The 15736-nt window shown below is 42.0% G+C and overlaps 1 protein-coding gene across 1 annotated transcript; it reads right to left on the minus strand.

The window, feature by feature from the left end:
- Positions 1-16: 16 nt before the first annotated feature.
- LOC118364258 (replication protein A 32 kDa subunit-like) lies at positions 17-9568 on the minus strand. Its single transcript, XM_035745653.2, has 9 exons — positions 9403-9568; positions 8820-8917; positions 8539-8640; positions 8254-8367; positions 7991-8065; positions 2783-2902; positions 1523-1654; positions 1091-1185; positions 17-760 (listed from the first exon to the last, which is right to left on the minus strand). Exons 1-9 carry the CDS (start codon positions 9413-9415, stop codon positions 673-675), a joined length of 837 nt encoding a protein of 278 aa, XP_035601546.1. The 5' UTR covers positions 9416-9568; the 3' UTR covers positions 17-672.
- Positions 9569-15736: the final 6168 nt, after the last annotated feature.

Here is a 15736-nt window from a genome sequence, read left to right on the forward strand (position 1 = left end):
GTGATAACAGTGGGGATCTTCTTGCGCAACACAAAGCTTTACTGGTGCATATGCATCACTGCTTTGGGCATCGATACTGCATGATATTATACTTCTGCATTCTAAGGTTACATACATTGTAAGAGATACTTTCCAATTGACTATATAAAATAGTAATATATTGAGAACAAATTACACATTTTTCTGAAAATATATGTTTACTAGAGACAAAAACAAAACATAGAGACATGAGAATCTGAATGGCAAAGTTTTGCATTCTGTTCACTATTTTTAAACAACAACTATCAAGACCAATGATTGAGGAACTGGTAGTCACAGATTGCATTCATTGTGAGAACAACCATTGGCCTATGATGCACCCACTCGTACTGTAATATCATTAACAGAAGTTGAAACAGGATATGTGAACACTGGCCACCATGTCAGTCAAACCAAGGCCTAATTTTGCAGAAACCCTCAGGATTATATAGACATCCCATGATGATCCTCAGTATGAATCATGCTTCCATGAATGACTACAGGTTCCATTTTCAGTGTTGAGATCTTAAAATTCTAAAAGGACTTTCGGTGTTATTCTTAAATACAATCGTCAGCTCATAGCGCACAGTGTGTTGAGAATGGACCCAAGACTATGATCATGTTCTTAGTGCTAACAGGGAATGGAGAGATGCTTTAGTCGTCATTGTCTGTAGACTTGAAGTGATCCTCGTCGATGGTGGAGAAGATGTGTCCTTCGTTGCTGAGGAACTCCACTGCATGCCTATGATAAGACAAAGGACAGTAAGATAGGTGCCAATGCAGCATGCTTAATTATGCAGTCTACTCTTGTGCCTTGCACATGAGAGTGCACTGGGCCACATTCAGTAGGCAAATGTTGAACGTTGCAGATAGAAATACAATGAATAAAGCCAATATGACTTATTCTACATCCCAGAAATACATGTTTTTTTCTATAAAATATTTTTATCTGAAAGCCGGCCTAAGTTGTGCCCTGCAGAACACGACCACTGTTGTGGTCCAACAGGACACATTCAAGCATATCAAGAACTTCAGAAACTGATTTGAGGATGGAGGGAAGGGAATGTCTTACTTGATGACAGCCAAGCTCATGCCACTGAGTCTCTGCTTCAAGTCCTGTGTGCTGACACCCTGCGCGTCTGGACAGCTCCTTATCAAGCTCAGCACCTTATGAGGACAAGAGCATAACAAAAACCATTCATATAGAATATTGTGCCAATCACATTTAGAACTCTTGAAAAGTTCCCAATTGTTATGCCAGTCCTACAGATGGCAGTGTGGTGAGGCATTTTTAATAAAAACTGATGAGGCCCAATTCATTTTGTAATCATTAGACCAATGTGCTAGAATTTTTAAATAAAGTACACTTTTTTCTCCTTTCACCTGGTAACAGGTGCGGGTTTACTTTCCAATTGGTATGGTCGGTGCGTTTAGGCTACCTATTGTTTATTCTACCAACTATTTAATGTGCCCAGCCATTTTCTTTAGTCCATTGCAGACTCACCTGGTTCTGGCTTGGGCTCAGGCCGTTAGCGGACATGTCGATGGCACCCAAGTATCCACCTCCCGTGTTGCCACCCATTCCCGGCCGCGACAAGGGCACCATGCTAGTGTTCATTCCCCCTCCTCCGCCCATCTAAAAAGGTAACCAGAACTGTGTGTGAGTGGTGCCAAGCAGGAAGAGGATCAAAACAAAACTTTATTCATAAAAAGCACAAGGAGCTGATTGTGGCATTACTGAGGTTGAATGGCCTTATTCAAAGCTAAGTTTAATGATTCATTTATCTCCATTTAAATATGTGGCAGATGGGCCAAGGCCAACTCGTCGGCTCTGTGACTACTGTTATACAGGTGGGAAAGTCAAAAATTCAGGCATATTGGTGCTCTTCAGGGCCTAAAATGTACTTTTTGGTCCACCAGCCACTGTGTCAGGTAGATTTAAAAATCTACCAGCCACTACATTTTTTACCAGTCAAAATATTTCTTCACCCCTAAAATTACATCAACAAAAAAAAAACAAAAAAAAAAACAGATGAGCATGCTTTGTAATGTTTCTAAAACAATAATGTATTACTAGTAAGAAGTAATGTGGTATATTGTTTAATTTCATATACATTTTTGTGACCAGTGTTAACGAAAATAATCAGATGTTCACATGCCCCGTTAAGGGCAGGAGGTTACCGCGGTAACACGACTCAAGGGTCATGTGTCTGAGATTCAGAGTCTGACTAATAACTGCATTGTCTTCTCTTCCCTAGCAGTTGAAACTCAAATATAGAAAAAAATACCTAGATTGTTAACAAAATGTAAATTGCCAAGAAACACAAGGACAAAGTATCAGTAGACTTCCTAGAAGTAAATTAGACCAACATTATGCCTGTGCACAGCTCTTCTAAAAAAATAATCATTCACTCAGCTCTTCATGGACGCACAGCCCCTAGACAGGCAGTGTGGCAGCTCGAGGTGGGATAGGCTATAGGATACGTAGTTTTGACTTTGTGCGATTAATTTACCAACTATGAAACAAAATGGTAGAAATACTATGAAAACAGCTACTGCAGCATTTATTTTGCTATAAATATGATCATACTTGACTTCTTATTAACAAACATGAGTGAAACTCTTGAAGTGTGAAGCCCTGACCATCCGCCAACATGGCTGGTGAAGAAGGTATCTTACCCACCAATGCCAAAATCTACCCGCAGGAGGCGGGTGTTAATTTTAGGCCCTGGTGCTCTTTGTCATGTGTGAAGGAAGTTCTCACCATAATCGTCTGTGGTTTGCTGAGCAGCACGTGTGCCTGCACCACCTCCAGCATGTGGGAGGTGATCTCGTTCATGTCATCAAGGGGCCGGACGCTGAATGCTACCAAGGACCTGTGGTTCTATCGAAGACAGGAAGTTACACAAACACCCACAGTCAGTGCATTAGACACAGAGAGACACACAGGACTGAATGTGCAACGCACACTTTCAGTTAACATGAATGCATTTGCACAGGTCAGTGAAGGCTCCTCAGAGAATGGAGGACCATCCCACTCAGTGAATTGCATTAAAAAAATAAAGTGAAACATTTTAGATAAAACTATACTAAATATATTAATGTCAACAAATAACTGATAAAAAAAAAACTTTTGCAATGAGGGGCTATAGTAGACTCAACAGCACCCTCTAGGGTAGCACCATGGTGTAGCCATAGGTAAGCTATTTTCCCTCCTCCTCTGGGTACATTGACTTCAATACAAAACCTAGGAGGGTCATGGTTCTCACACCCTTCCATAGACTAACAAAATAATTATGAAGACTTCCGGAGGACATCCTCCAACCTATAAGCGCTATCAGCATAAACTGACATGCTGTCCATCCAATCAAAGGAGCAGAGAATGAATCTAGTACTGAAACCATATGCTACAGCTAGATAGCACTGCAGTGCATAAATTGTGGTGAATAGTTGACTCAAAGATCGAGAAAGAAAATAGTTGATCAGTTTGCACAAATTCTTAAATTAAGCAGCAGCAGAGAGAGAGCTAGCTATACGATGAGTGTACAAAACATTAAGAACACCTTCCTAATATTGAGTTGCACCACCACTTCTGCCTTCAGAACAGCCCCAATTCAGTTCTTGAGACAAACCGGTGCTCCTGGCACCTACTACCATACCCCGTTCAAAGGTACTTAAATATGATCTTGCACATTCACCCTTTGAATGGCACACATACACAATCCATGTCAACTGTCTAAAAAAAATACTTATTTAACCTGTCGCCTACCCTTAATCTACACTGATCGAAGTGGATTTAACAAGTGACACCAATATGGGATCATAGCTTGTCAGTCTGTCGTAGAAAGAGCAGGTGTTCATAATGTTTTATACACTCAGTGTATTTTTTTTTTATTGGTTTAGCTTTCACATACTTAGCTAATGTAGCCGATTTAACCTACACAAGAACCTGACAGAGAGGAATGCAATTTGTTGGCTATGGCTATTCAACACTGCAACTCTTCCAAGTCAAGGGGAGCTTTCTGTTTTATACATTTATTTCCACAGGGGCTCGCCGGAGTAACTGCTAAACTGACTGCTGTACACTGTACTGCGTGATTGTACACAGGGATTGATTGTGGGTTTACTAGTTCTACTTGGTTGATTATGACGTTAGCTCATATGGTGACAACGATCTAGGCAGTGTCGCAGTTTTGGTTTGGGGAGATTTTTGCACCTGGTCATCAAAGTGATGATGCTGTATGTGGCTGCTATGAATGTGAACCATGTGTGCTTGTGATCAACGGTGTATTCACTTCACCAATTCTGTTGCAAAACATTTCCTAAATGGAAGCAAACGGAACTAAAACGGGAATGGACCTACCCAAATTTGTCCAATAGAAACTCTTGTTTAAGTTGCAAAACGGAACGTCGGAAGTAAACATATACCGTAGCCAAATACAATTAAACTCTGTTTTTCACAATTCCTGACATTTAATCCTAGTAAAAATTAGCCTTCCACAAGCTGAAGTTGGGGTGAATTTTGGCATCCTGACACAGCTGGTGTAACTGAGTCAGGTTTGCAGGCCTCCTTGCTTGCACACGCTTTCAGTTCTGCACACATATTTTTCTATAGGATTGAGGTCAGGGCTTTGTGATGGCCACTCCAATACCTTGAATTTGTTGTCCTTAAACCATAACTTTGGAAGTTTGCTTGGGGTCATTGTCCATTTGGAAGATCCATTTGCGACCAAGCTTAAACTTCCTGACTGATGTCTTGAGATGTCGCTTCAATATATCCACATAATTTCCCTACCTCATGATGCCATCTATTTTGTGAAGTGCACCAGTCCCTCCTGCAGCAAAGCGCCCCCACAACATGATGCTGCCACCCGCCTGCTTCACGGTTGGGATGGTGTTCTTCGGTGTGCAAGCCCCCCCTTTTCCTCCAAACATAACAATGGTTATTATGGCCAAACATTTCTATTATTATTTCATCAGACCAAAGGACATTTCTCCAAAAAGTACGATCTTTGTCCCCATGTGCAGTTGCAAACCGTAGTCTTTTTTATGCTGGTTTTGAAGCAGTGGCTTCTTCCTTGCTGAGCGGCCTTTCAGTTTATGTCGATAAAGGACTTGTTTTACTGTGGATATAGATACTTTTGTACCCATTTCCTCCAGAATCTTCACACGGTCCTTTGCTGTTGTTCTGAGATTGATATGCACTTTTCACACCAAAGTACGTTCATCTCTAGGAGACAGAAAGCGTCTCCTTCCTGAGCGGTATGACGGCTGCGTGGTCCCATAGTGTTTATACTCACGTACTATTGTTTGTACAGATGAACGTGGTACCTTCAGGCGTTTGGAAATTGCTCCCAAGGACAAACCAAGCTTGTGGAGGTCTACAATTTGTTTTCTGAGGTCTTGGCTGATTTCTTTTGATTTTCCCATGATGCCAAGCAAAGAGGCACTGCGTTTGAAGGTAAAGCCTTGAAATACATCCACAAGGTACACCTCTAATTGACTCAAATGATGTCAATAGCCTATCAGAAGCTCCTAAAGCCATTACATAATTTTCTGGAATTTTCCAAGCTGTTTAACTTCTTCGATATAGGGGGTGCTATTTTAATTTTTGGATGAAAAACGTTCCCGTTTTAAACAAGATATTTTGTCACGAAAAGATGCTCGACTATGCAGATAATTGACAGCTTTGGAAAGAAAACACTGACGTTTCCAAAACGGCAAAGATAGTCTGCGAGTGCCACAGAACTGATGTTACAGGCGAAACCCAGATAAAAATCCAATCAGGAAGTGCCGCATTTTTTAAAACCGCCTCATGCCAATGACTCCTTATATGGCTGTGAATGGGCCACGAATGAGCTTAGGCTTTCTGTCGCTTCCCCAAGGTGTCGACAGCATTGTGACGTATTTGTAGGCATATCATTGGAAGATTGACCATAAGAGACTACATCTACCAGGTGGTCGCTTGGTGTCCTCCGTTGCAATTATTGCGTAATCTCCAGCTGCAGTATTTTTCTGTTTGCTTCTGATGAGAAACCAACTGCCACGACTGATATATTATCGAATAGATATGTGAAAAACACCTTGAGGATTGATTCTAAACAGCGTTTGCCATGTTTGTCGATATTATGGAGCTAATTTGGTAAAAAGTTTGCCGTTGTAGTGACTGAATTTTCCGGTCTTTTTCTTAGCCAAACATGAACAAAAACGGAGCTATTTCACCAACACAAATTATCTTTTTGGAAAAAATGAACATTTGCTATCTAACTGAGAGTCTCTTCATTGAAATCGTCCGTTCTTCAAAGGTAAATGATTTTATTTGAATGCTTTTCTTGTTTTTGTGAAAATGTTGCCTGCTGAATGCTAGGCTTAATGCTATGCTAGGCTATCAATACTCTTACACAAATGCTTGTGTAGCTTTGGTTGAAAAGCATATTTAGAAAATCTGAGATGACAGTGTTGTTAACAAAAGGCTAAGCTTGTGTTTGAATATATTTATTTCATTTCATTTGCGATTTTCATGAATAGGAAACGTTGCGTTATGGTAATGCGCTTGAGGTTATGATTACGCTCCCGGATACAGGATTGCTCGTCGCTAGAGGTTAAAGCACAGTCAACTTACACAGTCAACTTAGTGTAAACTTCTGACCCACTGTAATTGTGATACAGTGAATTATAAGTGAAATAATCAGTCTAAACAGTTGTTGGAAAAATTACTTGTGTCATGCACAAAGTAGATGTCCTAACAGACTTGCCAAAACTATAGTTTGTTAACAACAAATTTGTGGAGTGTTCATTTTTTAAAATATTACCTCTATGGTATGTGGGACGCTAGTGTCCCACCTGGCCAACATCCAGTGAGATTGCAGAGCGCCAAATTCAAATACAGAAATACTCATAATAATTCAGAAAATATACAACTATTTAACATAGGGTTAAATATCAACTTCTTGTGAATCCAACCATGGTGTCAGATTTCAAAAATGCTTTACGGCGAAAGCATACCTTACGATTATTTGAGAACATTGCCCAGCAGAGAAATCATTACAAACAGTAACCAGCCAAGAAGAGTTACACAAGTCAGAAATGGAGATGAATCACTTACCTTTGATGATCTTCATATGGTGGTTGCACTCAGAAGACATTCATTTATTCAATAAATGTTCCTTTTGTTCGATAGTCTCTCTATATCCAAAAACCTCTGTTTTGTTTGCGCGTTTTCTTCATCAATCCACATCCTCAAATGCAGTCACAACAGGCAGAAAAAAATCCAAATAGTATCCATAAAGTTCGTAGAAACATTTCAAACGATGTTCATAATCAATCCTCAGATTGTTTTTAGCCTAAATAATCGATAATATTTCAACCGGACAATAACGTCGTCAATATAAAAGGTAAACAAGAAAGGCACTCTCTCGGTCGTGCGCATGAAATGAGCTTACTCCCTCATTTTTCAGAATAAAAGCCTGAAACAATTTCTAAAGATTGTTGACATCTAGTGGAAGGCATAGGAACTGCAATTTGAGTCCTAAGTCAATGGATACTGTAATGGCATTGAATAGAAAACCACAAAAAAAAAAAACATATTTTTGAATGGATTTTTCTCAGGTTTTAACGTGCCAAATCAGTTCGGTTATACTCACAGACACCATTTTAACAGTTTTGGAAACTTGAGTGTTTTCTATCCAAGTCTACCAATTATATGCATATCCTATCTTCTGGGCCTGAGTAGAAGGCAGTTTAATTTTGGCATGCTTTTCATCCAAAATTCCAAATGCTGCCCACTACCCTAGAGAAGTTAATGACTCCAACCTAAGTGTATGTACACTTCTGACTTCAACTGCAAAATAAACATTTGCAGGTTACACATTGTTTGAAAACAACAAAAAATAAACGTGTAGAATGATGTGGTCATGGCTGTGATATGACCTACAGATAAAGGTATGTAGTTGTGTGGGGATGATGACCTCACCTGGAAGGAGCGCAAATTGCCAGAGACCTTGACGTAAGTGCCTGGGGGGATGACAGTGCTGTCCACACTGGGATCCTATGAGTGAGGAGAGAGAGCAGGACAGAACCATAGGTGAGTTGAGTTAGCAGTTGAACTCTCATTTGAGTGTAGCCTGATGTCACAAAATATGTTTATTGAACATTATTTGGAAATTATACCGCAAGTGTTGACTGTAGTGTATATCCTTCCTGATCCTCGTACTTAGCAGCCCTGATGAGACTCACCTCCGTATCTACCCACTGCTTCACGTCCATAGGGGCCCCTGTCATGTCATCGACTTTGTACTGGATGTTGGTCATGGATTTGTCAGTGGTTCTGATGATGCCCACAATGGTAACCTAGCACACAAAAATATAATACTGTCATAGGTTACCAAGGCACACCTCACATTTCCATTTGTACATGGAAGATCAAAATCCTAATCAGTCTTTGAGTCACCGTATCGCAACACACCACAAACCCCAACAAAACGGCCACCATCCTCATATTTAAGATGTATTTTGGGTTACCTGGGCAACCTCCACCTCTCCCACTCTGAAGACATCCTCTGCTTGGGCAGCAGACATGAGCTGGGACACTGTGCAGGGGACAATATGTTGGGCACGTTGTCTCTGTAAACATACATACACAGAAAGCCTGAGTAATTCATAGAGCCAACTTTAACCTACAAAAAAATTACACAATGGCAGACACAATAGTGCGTTATGCTACTAATATTACGATGACAGACCTTTTCCACTAGCTGTTCGCTAACTGTAATATATGAAGTCGGTGAATGACAAATACAGACCCCTTTCTTCTCTCCTCCCTGGGAGGCAGCAGGTGATGCGAATCCTCCCGGGGACTGAGTGTATCCACCACCCATGTTTGATTCACCGTATGATCCACCTACATGAAATGACAGTCTTTAAAATATATATGTTTAACTAGGCCAATTACCGACGGTTGTGTCAATGAGACAACTACAGCAATAATTCACTGTCTGACTAAAACCATGGAAACAAGCTTGCATTACTAGCTAACGTTAGGTAGCTGATTGGAGACTACACCCTAGTGAGCCAAATAGCTAACGTTAGCTGACAAAATCTCTATAGTAACAAGTTAACTACAGTAGCTAAGGTTAGTTAGAGTTACCTAGCTAACGTTTGCTAATGTTGTTTCCTGTTACTGTACGACAAAAAGCTCGGTGCCTTTTAGTTTACAGAAGAAATAAGGTCAAGTTAGCTACTAGCTATCTTTGCACAAAGTCAGCGCACAACAAAACAGACCTCAAGAGAGCTGGCCACAATAGCAAGCTAACGTTATTTACAACTAGGCAACTTTTGAGCTATTCTTGACAGCCATATAAACCATTGCTACAAAGACAAACTCACCTTGGTTCCACATGGTGCCGTTACCTTACGTTATATGATCAAATAATGTTTAAACAGGCGGCAAGACAGTAAAAAGTATTCACAACTATTCCCGTTCCTGAACAATTCCGCGCGCTGGAAAGTTGACAGTATAGAACGCATGCGCCCTACAGAAATGCCGCGAAATCCATTGTCCAATGAGATTCTGACTAGATTTGGTAGCTAAACCAATGAACATGCGAGATTGCTAGACGCACTAGTTTACCCAGAGATACACTACATGAGTATGTAGACACCTGCTCGCATGACATCTCATTCCAAAATCATGGGCATTAACAGTGGCGACCCGTCATTCTGCCTTTTGAATAAGGAAGCTCCAAAATGCAGGTGTTTCAGCCTAGCTCAGTGCTTTCTGTGGTGGAGGGGCAGCGAGGAATATACAGAGCGTAGGCAATCTTCTTTAGTTGCGCTGTGATTTGCTTAGTGTTCTGTCAGTTTCGAATATGGTAAGCGCTTTCATTGTCTGTGTGTGTTTGGTGGGGGGATTTCCACAAAATCAAACCTATTTTAATACATGTCACCCTAAGCAGGATAGAACTTATGCAGCAGGTTAGGATACTGAGTTTTAGGTTAGGAAAAATTAGGGGGAAATCTTTCCCTTTTAATTGGTCAACTATCACATTTACAGCTACCCCAGTAACCACCCTTTAATTGAGAGCAAAACTATTCACATTTCTTGCCCCCATTCGTTTAACACCGAGTGCCTTCTCCCTCTGACCAGCAGAAACACAAACAATTATCACAAGACCACTTCTGGTTACCCTCGCCAATTCCACAGTACCCAATTCTGTTTTCACTCACCCTGAAACCAGAAATGGATCAGCCAAAAGGCGAGTGTCCACTTTTTCCAAAAACTTCACTCCTACTGTCACAGACTCATATTTATCCTCACCCTCAGTGCAAGCCTCAAGGGCACCAAGAACTTCACCACACCTACTACCTCCGATACTTCGCCCTCATTCACTTCCATTTCTCCTCCTGTCTTCAGCTCACTCTGCTTACATATTCTACCATTCTTCTGTAGCAAACCATCACCATTTTTCACTGACTCAAGCTCACCATCTTCCTCCCTCTCGCTCTCTTAGACCTCATCTGCCTCTCTTTTCCCCTCCATTCCTCCTCCGTATTTCAAGTATTATCCTTATCATAATGCTGCAATTCTCCTGACATATCTTGTTCTTGCTTTCTCAAGGGACCCCATTTAACCGGCTGTCACAATATCCATACAATCAGCACGAACCCGTCGGGATGTGGCGCTCAACAGTACATCCCACTTATAACGCAGCTGTTTCGTCTTGATGGTAATATTTATCAAAAGCTACCGCAACACTTTTCAATTTCAAAAAAGCGTGCTCTCCGCCTTCCTTATCCCTTGTCTGTCACACGACATGTTCCACTTCCTTGAAGCCAAATCAAATAAAATTTTATTTGTCACATACACATGGTTAGCAGATGTTAATGCGAGAGTAGCGAAATGCTTGTGCTTCTAGTTCCGACAATGCAGTAATAAACAACAAGTAATCTAACAAACAATTCCAAAACTACTGTCTTATACACAAGTGTAAGGGGATAAAGAATATGTACATAAAGATATATGAATGAGTGATGGTACAGAGCGGCATAGGCAAGATACAGTAGATGGTATCGAGTACAGTATATACATATGAGATGAGTATGTAAACAAAGTGGCATAGTTAAAGTGGCTAGTGATACATGTATTACATAAGATGCAGTAGATGATATAGAGTACAGTATATACGTACACATGAGATGAATAATGTAGGGTATGTAAACATTATATTAGGTAGCATTGTTTAAAGTGGCTAGTGATATATTTTACATCATTTCCCATCAACTCCCATTATTAAAATGGCTGGAGTTGAGTCAGTGTGTTGGCAGCAGCCACTCAATGTTAGTGGTGGCTGTTTAACAGTCTGATGGCCTTGAGATAGAAGCTGTTTTTCAGTCTCTCGGTCCCAGCTTTGATGCACCTGTACTGACCTCGCCTTCAGGATGATAGCGGGGTGAACAGGCAGTGGCTCGGGTGGTTGTTGTCCTTGATGATTTTTATGGCCTTCCTGTAACATCGGGTGGTGTAGGTGTCCTGGAGGGCAGGTAGTTTTCCCCCGGTGATGCGTTGTGCAGACCTCAATACCCTCCGGAGAGCCTTACGGTTGTGGGCGGAGCAGTTGCCGTACCAGGCGGTGATACAGCCCGCCAGGATGCTCTCGATTGTGCATCTGTAGAAGTTTGTGAGTGCTTTTGGTGACAAGCCAAATTTCTTCAGCCTCTTCACGATGCTGTCTGTGTGGGTGGACCAATTCAGTTTGTCTGTGATGTGTATGCCGAGGATGTGTATGCTGAGGATCAGCGGGGTGGAGATGTTGTTGCCTACCCTCACCACCTGGGGGCGGCCCGTCAGGAAGTCCAGTACCCAGTTGCACAGGGCGGGGTCGAGACCCAGGGTCTCGAGCTTGATTACGAGCTTGGAGGGTACTATGGTGTTAAATGCCGAGCTGTAGTCGATGAACAGCATTCTCACATAGGTATTCCTCTTGTCCAGATGGGATAGGGCAGTGTGGTTGAGATTGCATCGTCTGTGGACCTATTTGGGCGGTAAGCAAATTGGAGTGGGTCTAGGGTGTCAGGTAGGGTGGAGGTGATATGGTCCTTGACTAGTCTCTCAAAGCACTTCATGATGACGGAAGTGAGTACTACGGGGCGGTAGTCGTTTAGCTCAGTTACCTTAGCTTTTCAACTTCCGGCGCCGACAGAGATGGCCGCCTCGCTTCACGTTCCTAGGAAACTATGCAGTTTTTTTGTTTTTTTTACGCGTTATTTCTTACATTAGTACCCCAGGTCATCTTAGGTTTCATTACATACAGTCGAGAAGAACTACTGAATATAAGATCAGCGTCAACTCACCATCAGTACGACCAAGAATATGTTTTCCGCGACGCGGATCCTGTGTTCTGCCTTACAAACAGGACAACGGAATGGATCGCATGCAGCGACCCAAGAAAACAACTCCGAAAAAGAGGGAAACGAGGCGGTCTTCTGGTCAGACTCCGAACACGGGCACATCGCGCACCACTCCCCAGCATTCTTCTTGCCAATGTCCAGTCTCTTGACAACAAGGTTGACGAAATCCGAGCAAGGGTGGCATTCTCTGCTTCACGGAAACATGGCTCACTGGGAAGACGCTATCCGATGCGGTGCAGCCAACGGGTTTCTCCACGCATTGCGCCGACAGAAACAAACATCTTTCTGGTAAGAAGAGTGGCGGGGGCGTATGCCTCATGACTAACGAGACATGGTGTGATGAAGGAAACATACAGGAACTCAAATCCTTCTGTTCACCTGATTTAGAATTCCTCACAGTCAAATGTAGACCGCATTATCTTCCAAGAGAATTCTCTTCGATTATAATCACAGCCGTATATATCCCCCCCCAAGCAGACACATCGATGGCTCTGAACAAACTTTATTTAACTCTTTGCAAACTGGAAACCATTTATCCGGAGGCTGCATTCATTGTAGCTGGGGATTTTAACAAAGCTAATCTGAAAACAAGACTCCCTAAATTTTATCAGCATATCGATTGCGCAACCAGGGGTGGTAAAACCTTGGATCATTGTTACTCTAACTTCCGCGACGCATATAAGGCCCTGCCCCGCCCCCCTTTCGGAAAAGCTGACCACGACTCCATTTTGCTGATCCCTGCCTACAGGCAGAAACTCAAACAAGAGGCTCCCACGCTGAGGTCTGTCCAATGCTGGTCAGACCAAGCTGACTCCACACTCCAAGACTGCTTCCATCACGTGGACTGGGACATGTTTCGTATTGCGTCAGATAAAAATATTGACGAATACGCTGATTCGGTGTGCGAGTTCATTAGAACGTGCGTCGAAGATGTCGTTCCCATAGCAACGATAAAAACATTCCCTAACCAGAAACCGTGGATTGATGGCAGCATTCGCGTGAAACTGAAAGCGCGAACCACTGCTTTTAATCAGGGCAAGGTGTCTGGCAACATGACCGAATACAAACAGTGCAGCTATTCCCTCCGCAAGGCTATTAAACAAGCTAAGCGTCAGTACAGAGACAAAGTGGAATCTCAATTCAATGGCTCAGACACAAGAGGCATGTGGCAGGGTCTACAGTCAATCACGGACTACAAGAAGAAACCCAGCCCAGTCACGGACCAGGATGTCTTGCTCCCAGGCAGACTAAATAACTTTTTGCCCACTTTGAGGACAATACAGTGCCACTGACACGGCCTGCAACGAAAACATGCGGTCTCTCCTTCACTGCAGCCGAGGTGAGTAAGACATTTAAACGTGTTAACCCTCGCAAGGCTGCAGGCCCAGACGGCATCCCCAGCCGCGCCCTCAGAGCATGCGAAGACCAGCTGGCCGGTGTGTTTACGGACATATTCAATCAATCCCTATACCAGTCTGCTGTTCCCACATGCTTCAAGAGGGCCACCATTGTTCCTGTTCCCAAAAAATCAAATCAAATTGTATTTGTCACATACGTGGTTAGCAGATGTTACATATTAGACATTAACTGAACATTTAAGTGATGAAAATATAATATATATATTTATTTTTAAATAACAAATGCGCCTGTTGAGGGTGTACTCAGAGTTAGGTCTTCCTTAAGAGGGTCACAGCTGGGGTAACTAGCAGGATTGAGTTGAGTTGATGAGTGTTCTTAAGTGAGGTATCCTTGGGCATTAATTGTTAATTAGCCAGTTGCGGGCAACCAAAAGTCCAATCCGTAGTACTGACTTGATCACAGTAGGAATTGGTAGTTTTGCACACCTGGTTAGATGTAAAATAATCTATACCATAGTAATCGCAACAGATGATATCCCAGTGTGGATACAACACCCAGTTCTGGGACCACTAATTAGGCAATATTTTGATAATGGTAAAGGTTTCCCTGTTCATATTGACAGGGTTTGAAATCCTGTGTGGGTAATCTCTGTAGAAGTAACTGACAGATGGTCAGCTCGGGGATTTGAACCTTTCGGTTACTAGTCTAACGCTAGTTGGGGCGGCTACCCTGCCGCCCCAATAATATAGTAAGAAACACTTTTAAGGGTTTTAAGGGTTTGTCTGACCTCGGTCCTGACCTTCCAGTGTGGTTTGATCAACCTCACTGGAAATCCATTTGGATAATGAATTTAAGGTCATTTGTAATATTGATTTGAAGGTCATTTGTAATATTGACAATTATAATGACGTTTATAGTTCTTAGCCATATTTGTGATTTGGACAATGTGAAGGAGAGGGAGTTGCCTTTTTCCTATGACCGTATGGGTACAATTATTTTTCTTTATGAAGTTAAGGGTAGTGATTCTAATTCGATTTTGTTGTTTTAAATTATTTTATTTTGACCAGTAGTAGTGTTTTTTAATATTTTTTTTACACATTACTCACATGGAGAGTTATGTGTCAAAATGGGGGAGGTAAAAGTCTAAGTTTTGGATTTTGTTGAAGTTTTTGGATTGAAGTTTACACGCCTTGATATGTGAAGGAGTTTGTTCTGATACAAATCTCACCCGATTAGGTCTGCTGGATTGTTAGGATTTTTCCCGATGGGTTATTGGTCTAACTTCCTGTTCCTGTGGCTCTGCGATGAAGTTGACAGTGTGATGGAGAGTATATGCCAATTTGAAAACATTTTTAAAAATAGGATGTGTTATTCTCTTTGACATATGTTTAGACATTGGTATTAAGAATTGGTAAAAGTAATAATTTATCATATAGTTAATGCTTGTCAAAAATGAACTGAACTGTTGTTCTGATATGATACACACCTGTCTATATAAAGGTCCCACAGTTGACAGTGTATGTCAGAGCTAAAACCAACCCATGAGGTCGAAAGAATTGTCCATAAAGCTCCGAGACAGGATTGTGTCGAGGCACAGATCTGGGGAAGGGTACCAAAAAAAATGTTTGCAGCATTGAAAGTCCCCAAAAATACAGCGGCCTCCATCACTCTTAAATGAAAGAAGTTTGGAACCACCAAGACTATTCCTAGAGCTGGCTGCCGGGGCAAACTGATCAATCAGGGGAGAAGGGCCTTGGTCGGGGAGGTGACCAAGAACCCGATGGTAACTAAAGAGTTCCTCTGTGGAGATGGGACAACCTTCCAGAAGGACAACCATCTCTACAGCACTCCACCAATCAGACCTTTATGGTAGTGGCCAGACGGAAGCCACACCTCAGTAAAAGGCACGACAGCCTGCTTGGAGTTTGCCAAAAGGCACCTAAAGGGACTCTCA

The sequence above is a fragment of the Oncorhynchus keta genome, chromosome 31 (genome assembly GCF_023373465.1).
Source record: "Oncorhynchus keta strain PuntledgeMale-10-30-2019 chromosome 31, Oket_V2, whole genome shotgun sequence".
In the NCBI taxonomy this organism is placed as follows: Eukaryota; Metazoa; Chordata; class Actinopteri; order Salmoniformes; family Salmonidae; genus Oncorhynchus; species Oncorhynchus keta.

Bases quoted from the DNA above. Each gene is read 5' to 3' on its own strand.
- LOC118364258 (XM_035745653.2), bottom strand. The intron at 8,368-8,538 runs GTAACCCAAAAT...TTTGTGTGCTAG, and splicing joins GAGAGGTGGAGGTTGCCCAG to GTTACCATTGTGGGCATCAT. The intron at 1,186-1,522 runs GTGAGTCTGCAA...TGTCCTCATAAG, and splicing joins TGAGCCCAAGCCAGAACCAG to GTGCTGAGCTTGATAAGGAG.